The following is a 17772-nucleotide window of genomic DNA, read 5'->3' on the forward strand; positions in this document are numbered from 1 at the left end:
TCTTGGCAGTAGACCAAAGTGAAAGCACCAGAGTTTCAGTTTGCCTGGTATAGCGCTGCTGTCTATGTTCTTCAACCCTTCCACTGCTTGTGTCTAACTTCTCCCACACGAACTGTGTCCTTTAGATCCCCGTCGTACCATCTCCCTACACTTTTCACTGACTTCTCGGACACTGTTGGTATTGCCTCACCATTAATGTAGAACCTTTTATCTACTACTAGGTTAACAATTACTAAACTATTTATATATTTGTTATAAGATGTTTTAGTTTCCATAAATTTCCTAAATACCCCCCATATTCTTTTAATAATGTGTTTAACACCACCCTTTTAAATTCTCTTTGCTCTGTCAACAGGGGCAGTCCAAACTGATTTAAAACATAAAAATATAATACATTTTACGAAAGAGAGGAAGTCATTTGCACCATATATGCAAGTCTAGCTGCTTGATCTCAAAACTTGGGTCAAGTCGTGCCTTAAAGGATCCCAGTGATTCAGTGTCAACAACATGACTCGGTAACCCAATCCATACCCCCACCACTGTGTGCGAGAGTCTCCTGTCCTTTGTCTCTTTCCACTTCATTTCCAACTGTGTTCTCTGGTCCTGGTGTCTGTGCCATGCTTTAAGTGTTGGTTCGGGTTAACTTTGTCTATGCTGTTTGAGAATCAGGACTGCAATCATGCATCCGTTAATTCTTCTGTGTTCTAGGCTAAATTAAATTCAGTTCTCGCAGCCTATTGTCATAGCTCATCGATAAACTAGACTGCACAGGATACTAAACTGTGGATGTTACGTAGAGTGAATTACAGTCCATTCTAGAACTAAATATTACAGCCTCTTAATGTCTCCATTTATTACAAATGCTGATATTTAATTTTGTTAAGAAACAAAAAAACTGACATAATTTAAGATAACTGGCATGGAGGCTGTTGAGCATTACTTGCTTTTTAAATACAGGTTAAGACCATTATGAAACGGGCAGTGAGTTGTTTTAGTAAAGTGAAGGGCATAGCCGTGAAGACCCACTCAGTATGCTGCTATTGCGAGGAGAAGTGATCTGCGATGGTAGTCAAGCCGTGAGTTGAATGACTTCTGAAGGATTTAGCACAGTCCACAGTGGGCTTTTCTCATGAAACTGCTGCACTGTTCAGCACCGTTTGGCATGGCTGGAGGCTGTTGCTCAACGAGAGCTCTTAATTAGTAAGCGGGTCCACTGGAGTAACATCTCACATCACTTGAAGCCATTTGTATTCACACAGGGTCAGTGCACTCATGCTATGGTACAGGATACTGCTCCAGTTTTAGAGAGGTCCCTTCTTTGAATAGACGGACGGATTAAATCTCCATCAACAACCCCAAAACTGCCCTTTAGGATAAAAACAAAAACACCACTGTTGAGAAAAAAAAAAGTTGCTCAAAACACATTCAGTGCCAAGCAGTAAACTCAGTGTAAGACTTGGGGTTTGTAATACAAGCGCATTTTATTCTTAAACCCTACTAGAAAAGAATCTGGACAATTATGTTTGGTATGAAGTGGTAGGTGGTCCTCATTCACAGTTACATTTCAATTTTTGCAAGAGTACAGTAGGAAAATGAATGCACCGTGCCTCTGTTGTTTCATCACAATGTGGCTGGTGACCAATAGTTTTGTTTTTGTTCAGTGTGACCCGCCCTTTCCTTTTGAGAGAGACACACAGCTGTTTATCTTGGAGCTGGCAACAGCAGCCATGACTTTCCGAAGTCGAAAAGCTGGGAACATTTTTACGCATTTTGTCAGGAAGTGTGTACTACTTCATTGTTTACAAATGGTCAGACATGATTTGTTGTCAAAGATACTGTGTTGTATTGTGAAGCAACAGGATTTATTTCATTCTTTAGTTCACAATCAGCTTCATTCTTTAAGGCATTGTCTCCAAATTGTGTTGCTGGCCTTGCAATGACCTTCTAATTGTACAATAATTCTGAAAAAAGAAAAGAAGTACAGATGCTAGTTAGCTGTTTTTATGCTGAATTACATCATTGAGATTTATGGCAATACTTTTCCTCAAGCCAATCCAGATGGTTCTGCACATGGTAGAAAAACTTTAGGTGTAGTCAGTGCTGCATGCTCCAAAATATCAATTATCTACAGTAAATGATATGCCAGGTCAGAATATAAAACACTATGCCCTTAACAACACTCCCATGACTTTATGTTGTATACCAGTTGTTGTGTAACTAAATTAGATTTGTTACAAATGTGCATCCTAAAAGTGCAGCTGAGTGTACTGTAGCCGTTAATCTTTTATCTAAAGTAACACCCAGTGGTACCCAGTGGTAAGAACTAGACCATTAAAACTCAGAGCAGCAGAATTTTTTAGGACCTTATTCTGTGTTACTAGTGGTTCAGATGAGCTGGATCTAATATATATATATATATATGTATATATATATATATATACTATCTATATATATATAATTATCATATACTATATAGATATATATATATTAATAATAAATGCTCATATTGCAGAGTTGCAGCCAGCAGTGTTTGGTGTGCTCTTTGCTTAATCAGAAACATATTGATGGATTTTGCAGCCTTGCCATCCAAGTAGGCATTATCAGAACACTTCTCTTCCTGCTAAAAAAAATATGTTAACACCTGCTGCTACAGAAAGAAAAATCATCTACTACATGTTGAGTTCAAATCCGGGCGTCGTGAACGTGTCAAGTCCAGTACTGAGAATTAAATTATGTTTGAGTTGTTTCTGTCTAGAAATAGCTGTACTAGCTTATCCAGTGTATGATACAGAATATGGCATAGTTATTTAAGTGCATCACAGTTTCACTGTTTTCTGTACATTTCTGTTTCTTAAATGTAATGCATCTAATGGTGTGGGTGTCATGTCATGGTAACCCACATTTTGCATTGCTCTCTTAAATGTGCACATTTTTCTTGTTTATTCATGTTACTTGGGTGTGGCTGGTAGTCGAATTTCTAGTCAATTCTACTAACCATCAAGCTTATCCTCTGAAACACTTGGCCTCTTGTATTGTGGTCTAATTATTTTCAAACCTCCATAATCCATGTTCCTTTAAGGATACCTCGGGTAAACCATATGTTGCTTTTTTTGGTGGGACGCACATCTCCACCCCAAAGTCCCTTATCTACTATAGAAAATCATCTTAGTCTCACTTCAAAGGCAGGACTGGAGTGCTGTTGCAGGCTCCTCTGAGACCCATGCCTTCCGGGGCCTGCTCTCGATCAACATTTAGTCTTGGAGCTAGCAGGAATTCATCTTTACTAATATCCTCTCCTCTTCCCTTCAGCGCCTCACGGGTCACATACTAATCTTGTCGCAAGGGACAATAGAATTCTACGTAACATTCTGGCTGAGTCTTCAGTGGTCTTAGCAGATCCCTAGTGTAGCCTGCTTCCATATCAACAAGACAGAGTCAGTCCCTGTAATAATCTTACCCTTACTGCATTCACACCAAAAGAAACCAGTTTTAAACAGCTGTACACATTCCTAGCCCTTTCTTCTTTTTTGCTATACTGTATTTGGCCACAGATAAGCCACCAAAAGAGTATTTTTTAGTGCTTTCACCCAAAACCTCCCAATGCATTCCAGCAACTGCTTTCATTTGGTATTTTAGGTTTTAAGGTGTTCAGCTAATTTTTTTATTTTTTATTTTACAACTCTACAGCTGACTTATGTCTTGAGCAAAATATAATTGAAGTAATATTGCATATCAAATTGGGATTCAACATTTAATGCTGTTTCTTATTCTGAACTGGTACTATTCTTTATATAAAAGTTCATGGTGGTAGTTCTACTGTATGTTACTGACTTAATTGTTTTGAAAGCAGGAGCAAATGTTCTGAAGCAATAAAATCTTCTTTGCATACCCTTCGCTTTAGTAAGATCCCAAGGAGGTTTTTGTACTACATAAAGCATTATTTGTTGTAAAGCTCCACACATTTCAATCAACACCCAGTTGATTTAGTATCAGACAGTTCATGGATCATACAAAGCAGAACAGGAGCTGCTTTGTTAACAGTTTGCTGCAGTGTCTGGTTGCTAATAAAGATAGACTTTAGTATGTCTGTTTTCCCAGTTTATCTTGTAGGCATGTGTTCACAAGGCTTATGCAAATCTGTCCCTAAAGAGCCCTTGCTTGGGATTTGGATATTTCCATGAGCAAGCACATAATTAAAATTTCCTGAATATATTTTCAGAACTAAATCCTGAACCTTTCTATTTTTTTTTTTTTTTTCAACCAGTTTTTTTTTTTTATGCAGTTCAATGGTAGCTTCCTGCATAATCATTACACAGGTATGATAATCCCTCCAAACATGCAGTATTCCACCAAGTTCTACAGTGTTGCTGATTTACTATCGGAGGCTATAAAGTAAAAACTGCGGATATTTTAGTTTTCCGAATACAGCAGGGGGTAGTATTGCTATCTGACCCCATAATCATGGGGAACTAAGACAGATTTAGTTTTTGAACCCATCTCTAAACCACACGTGAATTGGTTTTAATCAACATGCCAGTGGGTGTGTGTCTCTTTCAGTTTGCTAATTTAATTGATAATGGCATTGCTGTTGCATTTTAAAAGGTAATAATAGAATTCTCGAGTCAATACATTATTTGAACAATGGAGTTTCATTATTACCAAGGACCATGCCACAGCATTGCAATTATCACTATCATACTGGAACTGAAGTCTTCTGAAAAAGTGTAATATTTTCTGTTATCAAGTAACAGAAAACCCTGGGAGAGCAGTGTCTGTTGGTTGTATATATTATCTCCTCAGTAAACCACAACCCAGGTTCAAATGTGCTTCTTTGAAACAGTGGGAGAAAAACAAATGGGAAAGCAGTGTCTAGTTGTTGTACAATATGTTATCTCCTCAGTAAACCACAACCCAGATTCAAATGTTTCCTTGACCTTGCTTCTCTTGGCACTCTTTCATCTCAGCACTCAATAGATGTACACAACTGCTCAATACTACAGTATATGTCACTGGTCAGGTTTCTTCTGAATGGCCCATTGTGCTCTTGGACTGCCACATGCACCTGATAACCAGCTAATGAGATATAATCTTTTGATATATAATTGAATACATTTTCAAAATACTGTGTATATTCATTTAAATATCCACAAAAATAAAAAAAAAAACATATTAGGTTTCAACTTGTGTGTCTTCCTGTCTTTCAGTGGTTGCACCCAACTACCCTCTATCGCAACCCTTAAGGTGTGTGTTTAATACAGTAGGGTCTCTTTTAAGATAACATAAGGAAAAGGCTTCATGAACTTCATTAATAGTAAATGATTTGCCTGTGGTGGAGAATACATGTTTAGAAGATTATAGCATGTTACACCAAGGGACTGGTCCATAATACATGATGTAAGAAACATTGTGTTGCTAAAACAAAGTTTAGCAACACAATGATAGCATTTAAAGAGAGAAAAACAGGACTGCAAAGCTGTTGAATTCTAGGCTGATTGCAGACGTTTGGGTGTATTTCGGTGGCAACATTGTTTTGACTCTTGAGTCTAGCCCTGTGCTCACCAGCTGTGTAATTTGAACTCGAGAAAAAGAACATTGGATCGTGCCCTTGGTACTGTCTATGTTTTTTAAAAAGTCTATGCGTTTTAAATGGAAACATTGACAAACACGGAGAAAAGGTACCTGTTGACTCCACCTTGCAGCACTAATAGACAAGCTGATAATCAGCGTTGTTTTCATTGTTGAACAATACACAGCATTTTATAATATTTATGCGCAGATAATGTATCAAGGTACCTCAGAAGGTATAACACCCTGAACATTTCAGGGTATCAAATAGTGTACCAAAAAGCTACATTTACGTCAGGTGGCCCAGATAAGCTGTGTACTTGACGTTTTACCCATTAAAAAATCTGAAATATGTACTCAATATAAATTTTAGCAATTTTGCTGCACAGCTTTTCTGCCTCCCCTAAAACTTTCACTAACAACTGCACTCCCAGAACACAATGTCTTTAGTTAATAGGAAACTGTACAAAAGATAAACCATCCCAACAAACATTTTCCAATCTCTGGCTAGCCCTGTTGTATTTGCAGCCAATCACAGTAAGAATAAGAATAATTCGAAGCTACACAGGTTGAAGCGTAAACACCCCAGTCCAGCTACAAATCCAACTGGAACCATCGTCGGAGGCAACCGCCAAAAAAAGGTGCCTATAATATTAAATGAACTGTTTTATAACTTATTAATGCATTACCTTTTTAATTTTTCTGTATGACTTTATATTGAAGTTTTAACATGTTCACTGAGTTTAAGAATGCAATGTTATAAGAAATGTAATTAATTTGCAGAGTCAGTGATACCTCAAAAAAAATGCGCTGAGCCAATCTGATAAAGAACCTTGAAGAACACTTGCGTGGTTGTACAGTAGTTCAAAGTAACAGGAATGGAAGGCTCTTTTTTAATGCCTACCCCATTACCATTGAAGATTGTACAGTATTTATTGAGATTACTCCCAGACCCAAAACCTTCTCTGGAGCGCTGTTCACAGCTGGTGGTTGTGAGAGTTACTGCCTTGGACTAATGTTAAATAGAAGTGATGTACCATATCCTGTTACCAAGTTTTGCATATGAACGAATACATAAATATGTGTGAAAGATTAATAAGATTAGATGAGGGACCTTTGTGATCCTCTTGCTCTGTATTTATTAACAGTTGGGCCTTTGTTTATTTGAAGATGTGCTCAAGTGCAAGTTTGTGAAACAGCAGATAGCTTCATAAATGCCATTACCAATATAACAATAATATATATTTTTTGTAGCAAGTAAAATATCAGGAATTTATCTTTTGAGTTTATTGTTTTTACATTATTCATTTCAACAATATGATTTGTGGAACGGTAGTTAGTTCAGTTACAGTGCCTGCGTTGGCAGCAGCACACTGAAGTGACCAGCAAATTATTTGCAATGAGTTTTTAAAGAAATTCTGGAAATGTCACTCACAGTTTTTTTTATTTATTACTATTTAGTCCTGTTTGTGCTCTTCTTTTTTTTTTTTTTTTTTTTTTGTCAGCCAAAGATCTTAACGCATGAAATGAAATATACTCCATATCCCTGACAGTATATTTTGTAATAATGTCCAGTTTTTGACTGTTCTGTATATTGTAATGCCAGCAATAAGCTCTTTTTTCAAAACACCTTTATTTACTGTTACTAGTGGACAGCTTTATGAAAGAGTTGCCTGAAAACTACAGTATCTCAGGGACATTAAAAAAAAAAAAAAAAAAAAAAAAAAACAATAGATTTTTTACTGTAAAATGTTTATTTATGTTCAGATTACATTGTTAATTCTTAATAAGTTGATCAAAATGGAATTGGTTATTTTAAAAAACTGAAAAAAAAACCCAGAATTGGTAATTTTGAAAAATGTAATTTGCCATTCCCAGAATGTAAAATAGTAACCCTAAAATATCAAAACAGTTTAACCTGTTTATACTGTATTTTTTTTTTCATACATACAAATCAAAAGTACAATATATAGTCGAGATATATACACCTCCGGACTGTCTTTGATGAACCACTGAAATATCACCAGCTATCCAAAACTTTGTTGCACAAACAATACAGTCTTTGCTTATGGTCCTTGAGATCATAACATTGAAATATATAAAAGCTACTTCTCTTATTATAATTATAGTAGTTATAATCTCTCTTTGAAAATTGAATTGATTTGGACTTTAGAATCGTCTGTTTCTTGCCAGACATTTTGTTTTAACTTGAAATTAATTTTACAGTGAAGCTATTGATTCTGATGATCACTCTGCTGAGTGGGGAAGGGTAATCGCGCGAAGCACATTAATAGAATATGTTTTTAGTAGCAATACCCTACACATTAGCACAGCACATTAACGAATCCATTTTGTGCTATGAGTGGATGCTGATGGAAACATTTTACACGTAATTATGTTTCTGTAATAACATTCTAAAATCGTACAAAGTCGTAGTAAACACCCATTTTAATGCAATTCGTTTTTAATTTACAGTACGTTCTTATTATGCGCGACATCTGAACTATTAACATAGCACGTCCTTAGTTTCCATAAAATGACAATCATTTTGACGGTCAGGAAGATCTGATTCAGGAATCGTAGCACTAGAATCATAGCGTGCTACCTCTGTTTTCTTTGTAGATCTGCCCATTGAGGTGTTTTTATTTCCTTCTCTTCATCCAGACAATTTCATTCCAATTCCAAGAATGATTTTGTTGTAAACTCCAGGTAACTGAGACAAATTTGATTTGCACAACTATCAGCAATTTAGAAACTAGGGAATCCTGAAGTGTTACTGAATCGCCTGCAGTGTTTATAAGACACACAGTACTTTTCCTTTGCTCTGTATCCATATTGCAGCAATTTCTGTTTTAACATGTTCCTGTTTTGATATTTTTATTCACACATATTAGGCAAATCAACTAGGATTTTTTTTTTTTTCAACTTTTACTCGGGGACATTCAGCTGAAGAAATACAGTTTTTTGTCTATACATTCCAGTGCACCCAGTTCATTTTCCTCTCCTGCAACAATGCTTGTGCTTTGATTGACATGAGTGGTGTATTGTGGGAACAGAAAACCAGCATTGCTGTTGGAGGAAGCGTGCTCTAGATACACTGATGTCCTTAGAATTGTTTTTTTTCTCTTGGTGAACGTTCTACAGTAAATGTTAATTTACGACCTATGATGAGTGATTACATTTTTTTAATTTAAATTAAAAAAAAAAATAATAGTAATATGACTCTAGAGAGATTTGACTTTCCTGTTGAGTAGCAATATACATCTAACTTTGCAGATGAATGGTCCTTTTTTTGTGCATTCAAAAACGTAACCTGTTCAAATGCATGGTTTGAGTGTTTTTGAAAAGGCATCACATGACATTTATATTTGATCAATTTATGTACATTCGATCAGCAAGTATCTATGTGCAATATGTCTAACTAGTGATCTATATAAACAAGAATGGCAAATAAATTATATATTTATGCACCCATATATTAAACCGACAAGATGTGTTTTTAAACTGGAGTTTTAAATCCAGCAATGTGACCATCGATATGGAATACTGTGACTGTATCATACTGATCTGTTGCATGGGCTGACGGGCCAATCTTTGCACGCAGACTTTGCTCTAATTTGATTATGGTTGTGCTCAAACAAATTGTATAAATTGACATTGCTTTAGTCATGCTTTGGGCCAGCGTTTATATTTCAGGTATAAGATAAAGAGCCCATTCTGTTGCTTGAGGTACTAGGCTGCCCTGAAAGTTGAGACTATCTTCAATGCAAATCTGATTGCACAGATACGGTATGTGAAAGAGGTCATTTAGCATTTTGTCCTTTTTTGAAGACTGATTGGCAAGTGTCCTTGCGTTGGATTTTCTTTTGAAATGACTGTGTTGACGCTGCATATTAGACTGCTCTTCATAGAAGGCTGCATGACTAGTCTGTATTTATTGTATTCAGCGGTTTTCAATTACATTTGTTTTTAAATGGTCAGATCACACGTTTAATACAATTATCACAAATTGATGAGTTACTCTGGTAAACAAGGCCCTTAAACTTTTCCATTATCTTTTGTATGTAAATGTATCCAAGTGTTTTTGGCTCGGTAGGTGTACACTTCCCAGAACTCGCACTCCAAGGACAACCTGCATATTTCCAGTGTGTTATGCATCCCTTCAGCACAGGTTGTGCAGCATTGAAAATAATGTAAATGGCCTTTGTAAATTGTTTGGTTCATAATAGCTGAACAAAAATACCATTTAAAATCAAATACACATTTTACACAATGTGTGCATCTTTCATGGTAGTTTAATAAAAAAAGATGATTTGTTATCTCTATGTACTTTAACTTTACTGCAAGATACTTGCTAGCAATAATGTAGATCACCAAATGCCCCTATAAGAATCTCTCTAAAAAAAAAAACAAAGAAAATATCCTTGCGATTTTTTTTTTTATTTTTTTTTTTGTGCGTTTTTTTTGGACGTTAAGTCTGTCTCGACTGAATAATTTAAGGTACTAGACCATTTCCAAATTCTATTCCTAAAGAAGGACCCACCGAGATCTGTTCCTTTTGACAACTGGGAGGTATTCAGCGGTAAGAGGAGATTGAGCAAAGGCCTGCTAATCAAACAAACTTCAATATACATTAGAGGGGTTGGCAGCTAAAAACAGGTTAAAAGCTACTGTGTTAATTTTATATTTGTTTGATACTGTACAAATACAACAACAAAAATCTTGGAGGTTAAAATGACTCGTTAACCATTGACGGAGGAACAGAGGTTTGTTTTTTCAATACAGAGCAATTTGTTTTGTTGCTCAAAGCTATCTCCTGGCATATGTGCTAATCAGGCAGAGAGAGCTTAAGAATAAACAAATGATTTGGACTGCATTGGAGTTTAACAGCACTCTGCCCCAGAACACATGGAGACCCCTGTACTTTGACAAAATATTTGTAGATTAATAATTGACAATACCTATTGTACATTAACTTTCATCAAAGATCAATAGACCAAAGCATTTCAGTAGAATGTGGTCTTTTTCAATAGATGAAAGAGAAAATGTAATGGTGCTTTGCAGTATGAAATCTTTGCAGACCTGCAAGTTCATTTTGAAAAGGGGATTCAAATACACAGTAAGTGATGTTTGGTGAACAGAGATCTGATTTCATATTAATCTTTCATGTTGCAGGAGGTGTCATAGGGACTTTGTAGGCCCTTTCAGGCTTCAGTAAAAAAATATTAATTGAAAATGTATTCTTTAGAGATACCTCAGAATGCATATGTTATTGTTGTAGTAAAAGACAGATTCTCAACACATACTTCATGTCAAAGAACTTTGTTACTTAAGTAGCTAGTCAGTCTTCAGATTGTGTGTGTTTTTTTTTTTTTTTTTTTTTTTAATTTGTTCCCAGTCATGTATTTTGAAGCTTCACACTGCAACCCACGTACCAACTAAGAAGAACTGAAGAATGTTCTTATGTTATTAATACCAGAACACATCCATTCCACTATTCTTACCTTGGGAACCTAAACAATGGATGTTGCCATGTTACCAAACAAAGAACGCAAGAGACTAACTAAATTGTTCTGGACCAGGCCCCTTCTATTATTATTATTATAATTATTATTATTTAGGAGACGCATTTATCCAAGTTGACTTATAAGGACTAGGGCATGTGAGCTATGCATCAGCTCCAGAGTAACGTACAGCAACGTCTCATCTGAAAGACGAAGCACAAAGAGGTTAAGTGAGGATCACACAGTGAGTCAGTGAGTGAGCCGGGATTTGACCCGGGGACCTCCTGGTTACAAACCCTGTTCTTTAACCACCAGACCACATTGCCTGACTAGGGTCGTTGTGGTTGAACCAACCCCAGCCAAACTCTGGAGAGCTCAAATGCCGAGGCACTTTTCTCTATGGGTACCTAGCCAAGCCATTAAACATGACCAGAACTGAACCGGCAAGCTCTGTTTGCACACCACCTCCTTATTCCACATATTTACATTTGTATTAAAGGTTAAATTCTTTACAATTATTTGTTCGTTAATCTATACGTCTGATGTTTGGTAGCTAGGTGTTTTGTCTTTTGATATATGAAAGTCACAAAGGTTTACTTGTACCAACAAGAACATTAAACACCTCCCTTCCCTAACCACCTGCTTCTACAGCATAGATTAATACAACTCAGAATACAGTAAAACCCATCCAATCCAGAATATAGTAAAACCCGTCCAGTCCAGAATACTGTAAAACCCATCCAATCCAGCCCTTCTACAAACCGTCATTCTGTATAATTTGGCATCATTTTTGGGTTCCGATAAAATGTCTACAATCCGTAACCTGTCTATTCTGGAATCTGGCATGATTTGTAAATCTTGTCTAGCTAAAATCAAACTAAATCTGACTGCAGTTCAGCATCAAGTCAAGAGATTTTTTTTCCATTCTAATTTTATTATCGAGTATGTTGTGTAAATACACAGCAGTCCAGCATGTATGGAATTGTAAAATCCGTGTTTACATAATAGAGAAAGTGCAATTGAAATGAATACAACACAAGAGGTACTGAGTATACAGTGTGTATAGAAAGTCTACATCCCCTTGAACTTTTTTCACATTTTGTTGTGTCAGTGCCTCAGAGTTTCATGCATTTAAATGATCATTTTTTTCCACTTATCTGCACACCATACTCCACACTTAAGGGGGAAAAAAGTTTTTATTGAGAAAAAAAAGTATATATTAAAAATACAAAACTGAAAGATCATAATTGGATAAGTCTCCACCGCCGTGACTTAATACTTGGTGAAAGCACCTTTAGAGCAATTACAGCTGTGAGTCTGTTGGGATAGGTCTCTACCAACTTTGCATACCTAGATTTGGCCATATTTGACCATTCTTCTTTACAAAACTGTTCAAGCTGTTAAGTTCCTTGGGGAGCGTTGATGGACAGCAGTTTTCAATTGGATTTAGGTTGGGGCTCTGACAGGGCCCCTCAAGGACATTTGCCTTTTTGTTCCTTAGCCACTCCAGTGTAGATTTGGCTGTGTGCTTTGGGTCGCTGTCATACTGAAAGGTGAACTTCCATCCCAGTTTCAGCTTTCTTGCAGAGGGCAGCAAGTTTTCCTCAAGGACTTCTCTGTACTTTGTCCCATTAATTTTCCCTTCTATCCTGACAAGTCCCAGTCCCTGCCAATGTCTCCTTCTTGCTCGACCATCCAGTTTGGAGAGACGGCCTGATTTAGGCAGGGTCTTGGTGGTGCCTTACACCTTCCACTTCTTAATTGTCGTCTTGACTGTGCTCCAAGGGATATTCAAGGCCTTTGATATTTTTTTATACCTATCCCCTGATCTGTGCCTTTCAACAACTTTGTCCCAGAGTTCTTTTGAAAGTGCCTTGGCGCTCATGGTTGAGTCTTTGCTTTGAAATGCACTAACCGGCATCGGGAACCTACAGGAACTGCTGAATTTATGCTGAAATCATGTGAATCACTACAATTTAACACAGATGGAGGCCACTTAACTTTGTGTGTGATTTTGAAGGCGATTAGTTACACCTGAGTTTTTATTTCGAATTAATTTTCTACAAATTTCTAGAATATTTTTTTCACTTGGAAGTTGTGGGGTTGGATGTGTAGATAAATGAAAAAAAAAAATGTTTTAATGCATTTTAATTCCAGGCTATAAGGCAACACAAGGTGAAAAATTTGAAAGGGGGTGTAGATTTTCAATAGGCACTGTACATGGGCATTACTTCTACTGCAGTGTTCAGATAATTTGTCATTTAAACTTTTATTTAGGGTACATTATTAGGTTTTACAGTACATCTTTAAGCCACAGCACTGTATAATCCGGCACTACAGTATTTTCCGTTCCAGAGTGATGCTGGATTTGACAGGTTTACATACATTAGTTATTAGAAGTCAAGCAGTTAGCTATTCAAACTGTGCTTTCAAGTGTCTTTTAATACAAATTGCCTGGGACATTTTACTGAAAATGAATTGACTTTGTCATCATAGAAAGTACTATTCAATCATTTGTAATCTAAATTGTGTGGATTTGAACTTTACTGCCAAGCTGGTAGCTGAAATACAACCGGAACAGGGACTGGGTTACAAAAAGTTGCATTTAAAGAAATTCACGGGAGAGCTAATGGTGCTTTTGTTTCAGTCTGGGAAGAGGCACCTTGGCTGCATATGTGGTATCCCACAGAGACTACCATTATGTATTACTGGATTGGAGGAACGTTCCCATAGTTGCTCATGGAAACACCACATCCTAGAGGAGGAGTTGTAAGCAGTGGCCTAACTGATATGAAACCTGTATTGATTGGCGGAACTGCATACATTAACTGCTACTGAAGTTTACAGTGAAAGTGCATTACATTGGAACAAATAAATACAGATTATAGATAATACTAGCCAGATAATTATTAGCTAAACTGGATACTGATGCATCTCATATATACATCCCCTTGATATATATAGAAAGTCTTGTACATCTGTGGAGAGTATTAAAGTGAATTTCTCCACAAAGAATGGCTGTCTAGTTCCCTGCTGCTTCTTTGGCAAATATGGTTCCAGTCAAATGTGTGAAGTCAGCTAACTCAATGAAAGCCTCCCCCTCTATTTCCACCTCCACAGAAGAGAATAGAAGAGCAATTGTCTCATCCTGCACCTTGGAAATGTTCCACTCTTTGCCGATAAAAGCCTGTTTTAGGTTCCTTTTCTGCAAGATCTAAGACACGCTAATTTATGCAGAGGGACATAAAGGCTCAGTTTTTGGTCACTTATGTTTTGATGTATTCCTTCCAGGGCATACCAAAAATGAATGCTAATGAATTGCGTGCAGACAATTGTTTTATCCTGTTTTTAAATGTTATCAAAAAACGCATTTATCTATAGTATGTGTTTTTGTTTATGTGTTTTAGACACTATCCAAAGCAATCTTTCACCACAGTGGCTGATACACCAGAGAACTTGCGCCTGAAACAGCAGAGTGAATTGCAAAGTCAGGTAAGGCTATCTTTTCTAACACAGGAGTGAAGCAGTTCAAAATAATTCAAACTTTGTATAGTTATTAGCCTTGCATTTAACTGCAACATGTCATAAAATGCATCAAAGTGAATGCCATTAATTAGTTTTGGGGGTAGTAAAAGAAAAGAAGGCAAGTCAATGCTGTTGATTACTTTAATGTGGAAGACAGAAGTCACCTCTGTATTGTAAAATTAAACTGTGACACCATACTATGTGCCACAAGAAATGCACCGTTTTAACCCTAAATAGTTGTATTATTCAGGAAACCCACTTTTTTTGCGTGCTCACAGTTTTTTTTTTTAAGGGTTACAGTCCTCAGACCAAGATTAGACTATTTTAGTTTTCATAATTATTCCCATTGATGACAATAATCTTATATTATACACAATATGAAAGCATTGAAACACGTGGACTGCATGAACAGCCTTGCATATTACACTAGGAATTGAAAATAATGTAGTGTAAAGGTCTGTATTGCAAGACTGTTCAGGTGCTAACAATGTGGTCTATAATAGCACATCTGACAGCAGCTACACCCATGTGACCGTGAGTAATGAGTTTTTTCCTTAACCCTTCATCAATAATGCACTGTTTCCATGGAGTGCTGCAGGTTCACTATACTAAGCTTTCAATGATTTTTTCAGGACTATTTTTATTGTGTTAGAAGTTCAATAATTAAGTTAAAAGAAACTTTCACAGCAGAAATCTAGTGACGTTCCAGAAAAAAAAAAAAAATTAAAAAAATCTCCAAACAACTGTACATCTTTGTTATTGCGTTCTTCAATACTGTTAGATTACTTTAAAGTTGAAGAGGTCAGTAGGACACAAATGAGTTACACTTTATGCAAGTGATTAGGGCTGTGTTTCGGAAATCCACTGTATAGTAAATTGTGTTTCCTGCTCTCAAGATTCCTGTGACCTGACATAGATTTGTATTTATTGTTTTTTGTTAATTGGTGTACATTTGTTATTAACACATTGGATTACTGTCCTTTCAAATGCACTACCCTACAGTGGAGATGGTCAGTGTGGCCATCTGGACAGACTGCTAAAAACATCATGTGGTCAAACCGCAAACCAAAAACACAACAGGAATCGTCAGTGGACGTTGCTTTTATAAAAAACTAAAACAAAAAAATCAACAAATACAGTCTGTTACTGTGCAAACTAATATTACTCTACCATTATCCACATTTACATTTTAATTCACTTTCCTCCCACATTCTCAAGAGTGACATACAGTACTCCTATTAGGTTGGTATCTATAGCAACAGTTTTTGTAAAATTCTATTGTACAAGGACAAGTTGTATTTAACCCTTCAAATCCTTCTTTTTGAAAGGATTAGAGCGAAATCAGCAATCTCCTAATGGAAGGCAATGAGAGCATTATTAAACACCTTCAAATATCACCAAAAACAAGCATGTGTATATACTATACATGTAATGCAATGATACAACATGTATTAAAAAACAAGGAGCAAAAACTGTAGACCTCAAATACGACTGAAACGACCCATGAAGCCCCAAGTAGGGCACCTGGTTGATTAATCGATCAATGAATGCTCGTCAATAATTGACTAATCACTGGCATCACTGGTCATTCTTCGTTTTAAAGAATAAGGGGTTAGATCTGGTGTGACTTCTACAACATTCTTACTGCCTCCTGTGTGCTAGGTGTTCTTCACATTTTTTTCTTTTGACATGCTGGTGCTTGTAGATTTAGTGTACGGGATGGATGTTTATATTATCATCTTACTCTATCATGCACCATTGAACTCGACCATGTGCACTGTCCTGAACCTCCACTGTCGTTTACTCCTGTGCATCTCTTGTATAAACTGGCCCAGGTTTAACACTTGTAATTACTCATGGCATTGGGTTTTCTGTGATAGGAAATAACTATCACCAGTGCACAGTATGCATCTTATCTGAAAAGCTGTTACAATGAATGGGCTGTGGAAAAACCTGCAGTCTCGACAGCCTGTCTCTCCTCTTAATGTGAAAGAAACTATGCTTTGAAATATGTGGCATTAAATGCTTTTTCATATAAATATCAGTTTAGTGGTTACGTTGTCTGTGGCCTGTCAGCCTGATTATAATCAGATACTTTATACTTCAGGTACTGTAGCTAATCTCAAAAACTGATTTCCTCAGATGGATTTATCAAAAGACCCACCGACTGTGTGGTATTTGCTAACTGATTGAGTTCAACACACACTTTCAGAGACACGCACACATACTGGTATCTGTAAGATAATCCTGTCATTCCTATTCAAATGCAGAAATATAAATATATACATATTAAGACCATTTTACACCCAGTAATAGTTATTATGAGGGAATTACATTGGGGGAGTTTCCTTGAGTGGTTATTTACACGTGAAGTGGCGATGCGCATGTGGGAGAACAACTCAACAGGATCAGGTTTGTGGACGAAAATAACGGTCATAGAGAAGGATAGGGAAAATCTGATTTACTCGTGAGCATGACGTTAAACATGGGAAACCCACGCTCATTTTCACACGGAAACCCGCATTTCACATGAAAACGTCCACTGCTCCCAATCCAGACAGCCTAGGAAGCATGCGTGGAAGGTTTTCTGGCACAAATCTCTATAATCCTATGTCTCCGTAGGTTTTCAGCCATGGTGATCTGCAATAGCTGGGTTGGATAGTTTCATTATATACCTCTGGGTTAATTATTTTCTTTTTTTTTAATAAGTCGTGTGATAAATTTGTTGTAAATATTATTCACTACTAACGATATGCCACCCCACCAATGGACATTTGAAAAACAATTTCAGTAAAACATTATTAAACAACCAGACAAGAGGCATTTACAAATCACAGCTTTATTACATGAGCTTTAACACTGTGCTTTAAGCAGTTTCACTCAAACAAGATCTCATCTGACAACCGTGGATTTCTATGTGAGATTCTGTCATGTACCTGTTCTCTGTGCATGAAAACCACATTTTCCCAAGCTGTCCACATAAACAGCACGAGAATGCTATGCATGGCTAATTTGCATATCAACCTCCTCTTTCCCCTTCATTTGCATGATGTCAGGTGAAAAGAGGGTCTTCTCGAGTAAAATAAACTGAGCTAATGGAAACCCGAAATGTACAGGGTCAGTTTTCATTTGGCTCGAGCACAATATCTCGAGAAAAATTAGAACACACATGGAAACT

At 36.7% G+C, this 17772-nt stretch overlaps 1 protein-coding gene across 2 annotated transcripts in view; it reads left to right on the forward strand.

Moving 5' to 3' along the window:
- LOC121314141 (LIM zinc-binding domain-containing Nebulette-like) overlaps positions 1–17772 on the forward strand; it is an 83760-nt gene that overhangs the window by 11103 nt on the left and 54885 nt on the right. For both annotated transcript variants that reach the window (XM_041247115.1, XM_041247116.1), the window contains exon 3: positions 14477–14561. In XM_041247115.1, coding sequence (XP_041103049.1) covers positions 14477–14561 — 85 coding nt within the window. The remainder of the gene's footprint in view (positions 1–14476; positions 14562–17772) is intronic.

Source organism: Polyodon spathula, chromosome 4 (genome assembly GCF_017654505.1).
Source record: "Polyodon spathula isolate WHYD16114869_AA chromosome 4, ASM1765450v1, whole genome shotgun sequence".
NCBI lineage: Eukaryota > Metazoa > Chordata > Actinopteri > Acipenseriformes > Polyodontidae > Polyodon > Polyodon spathula.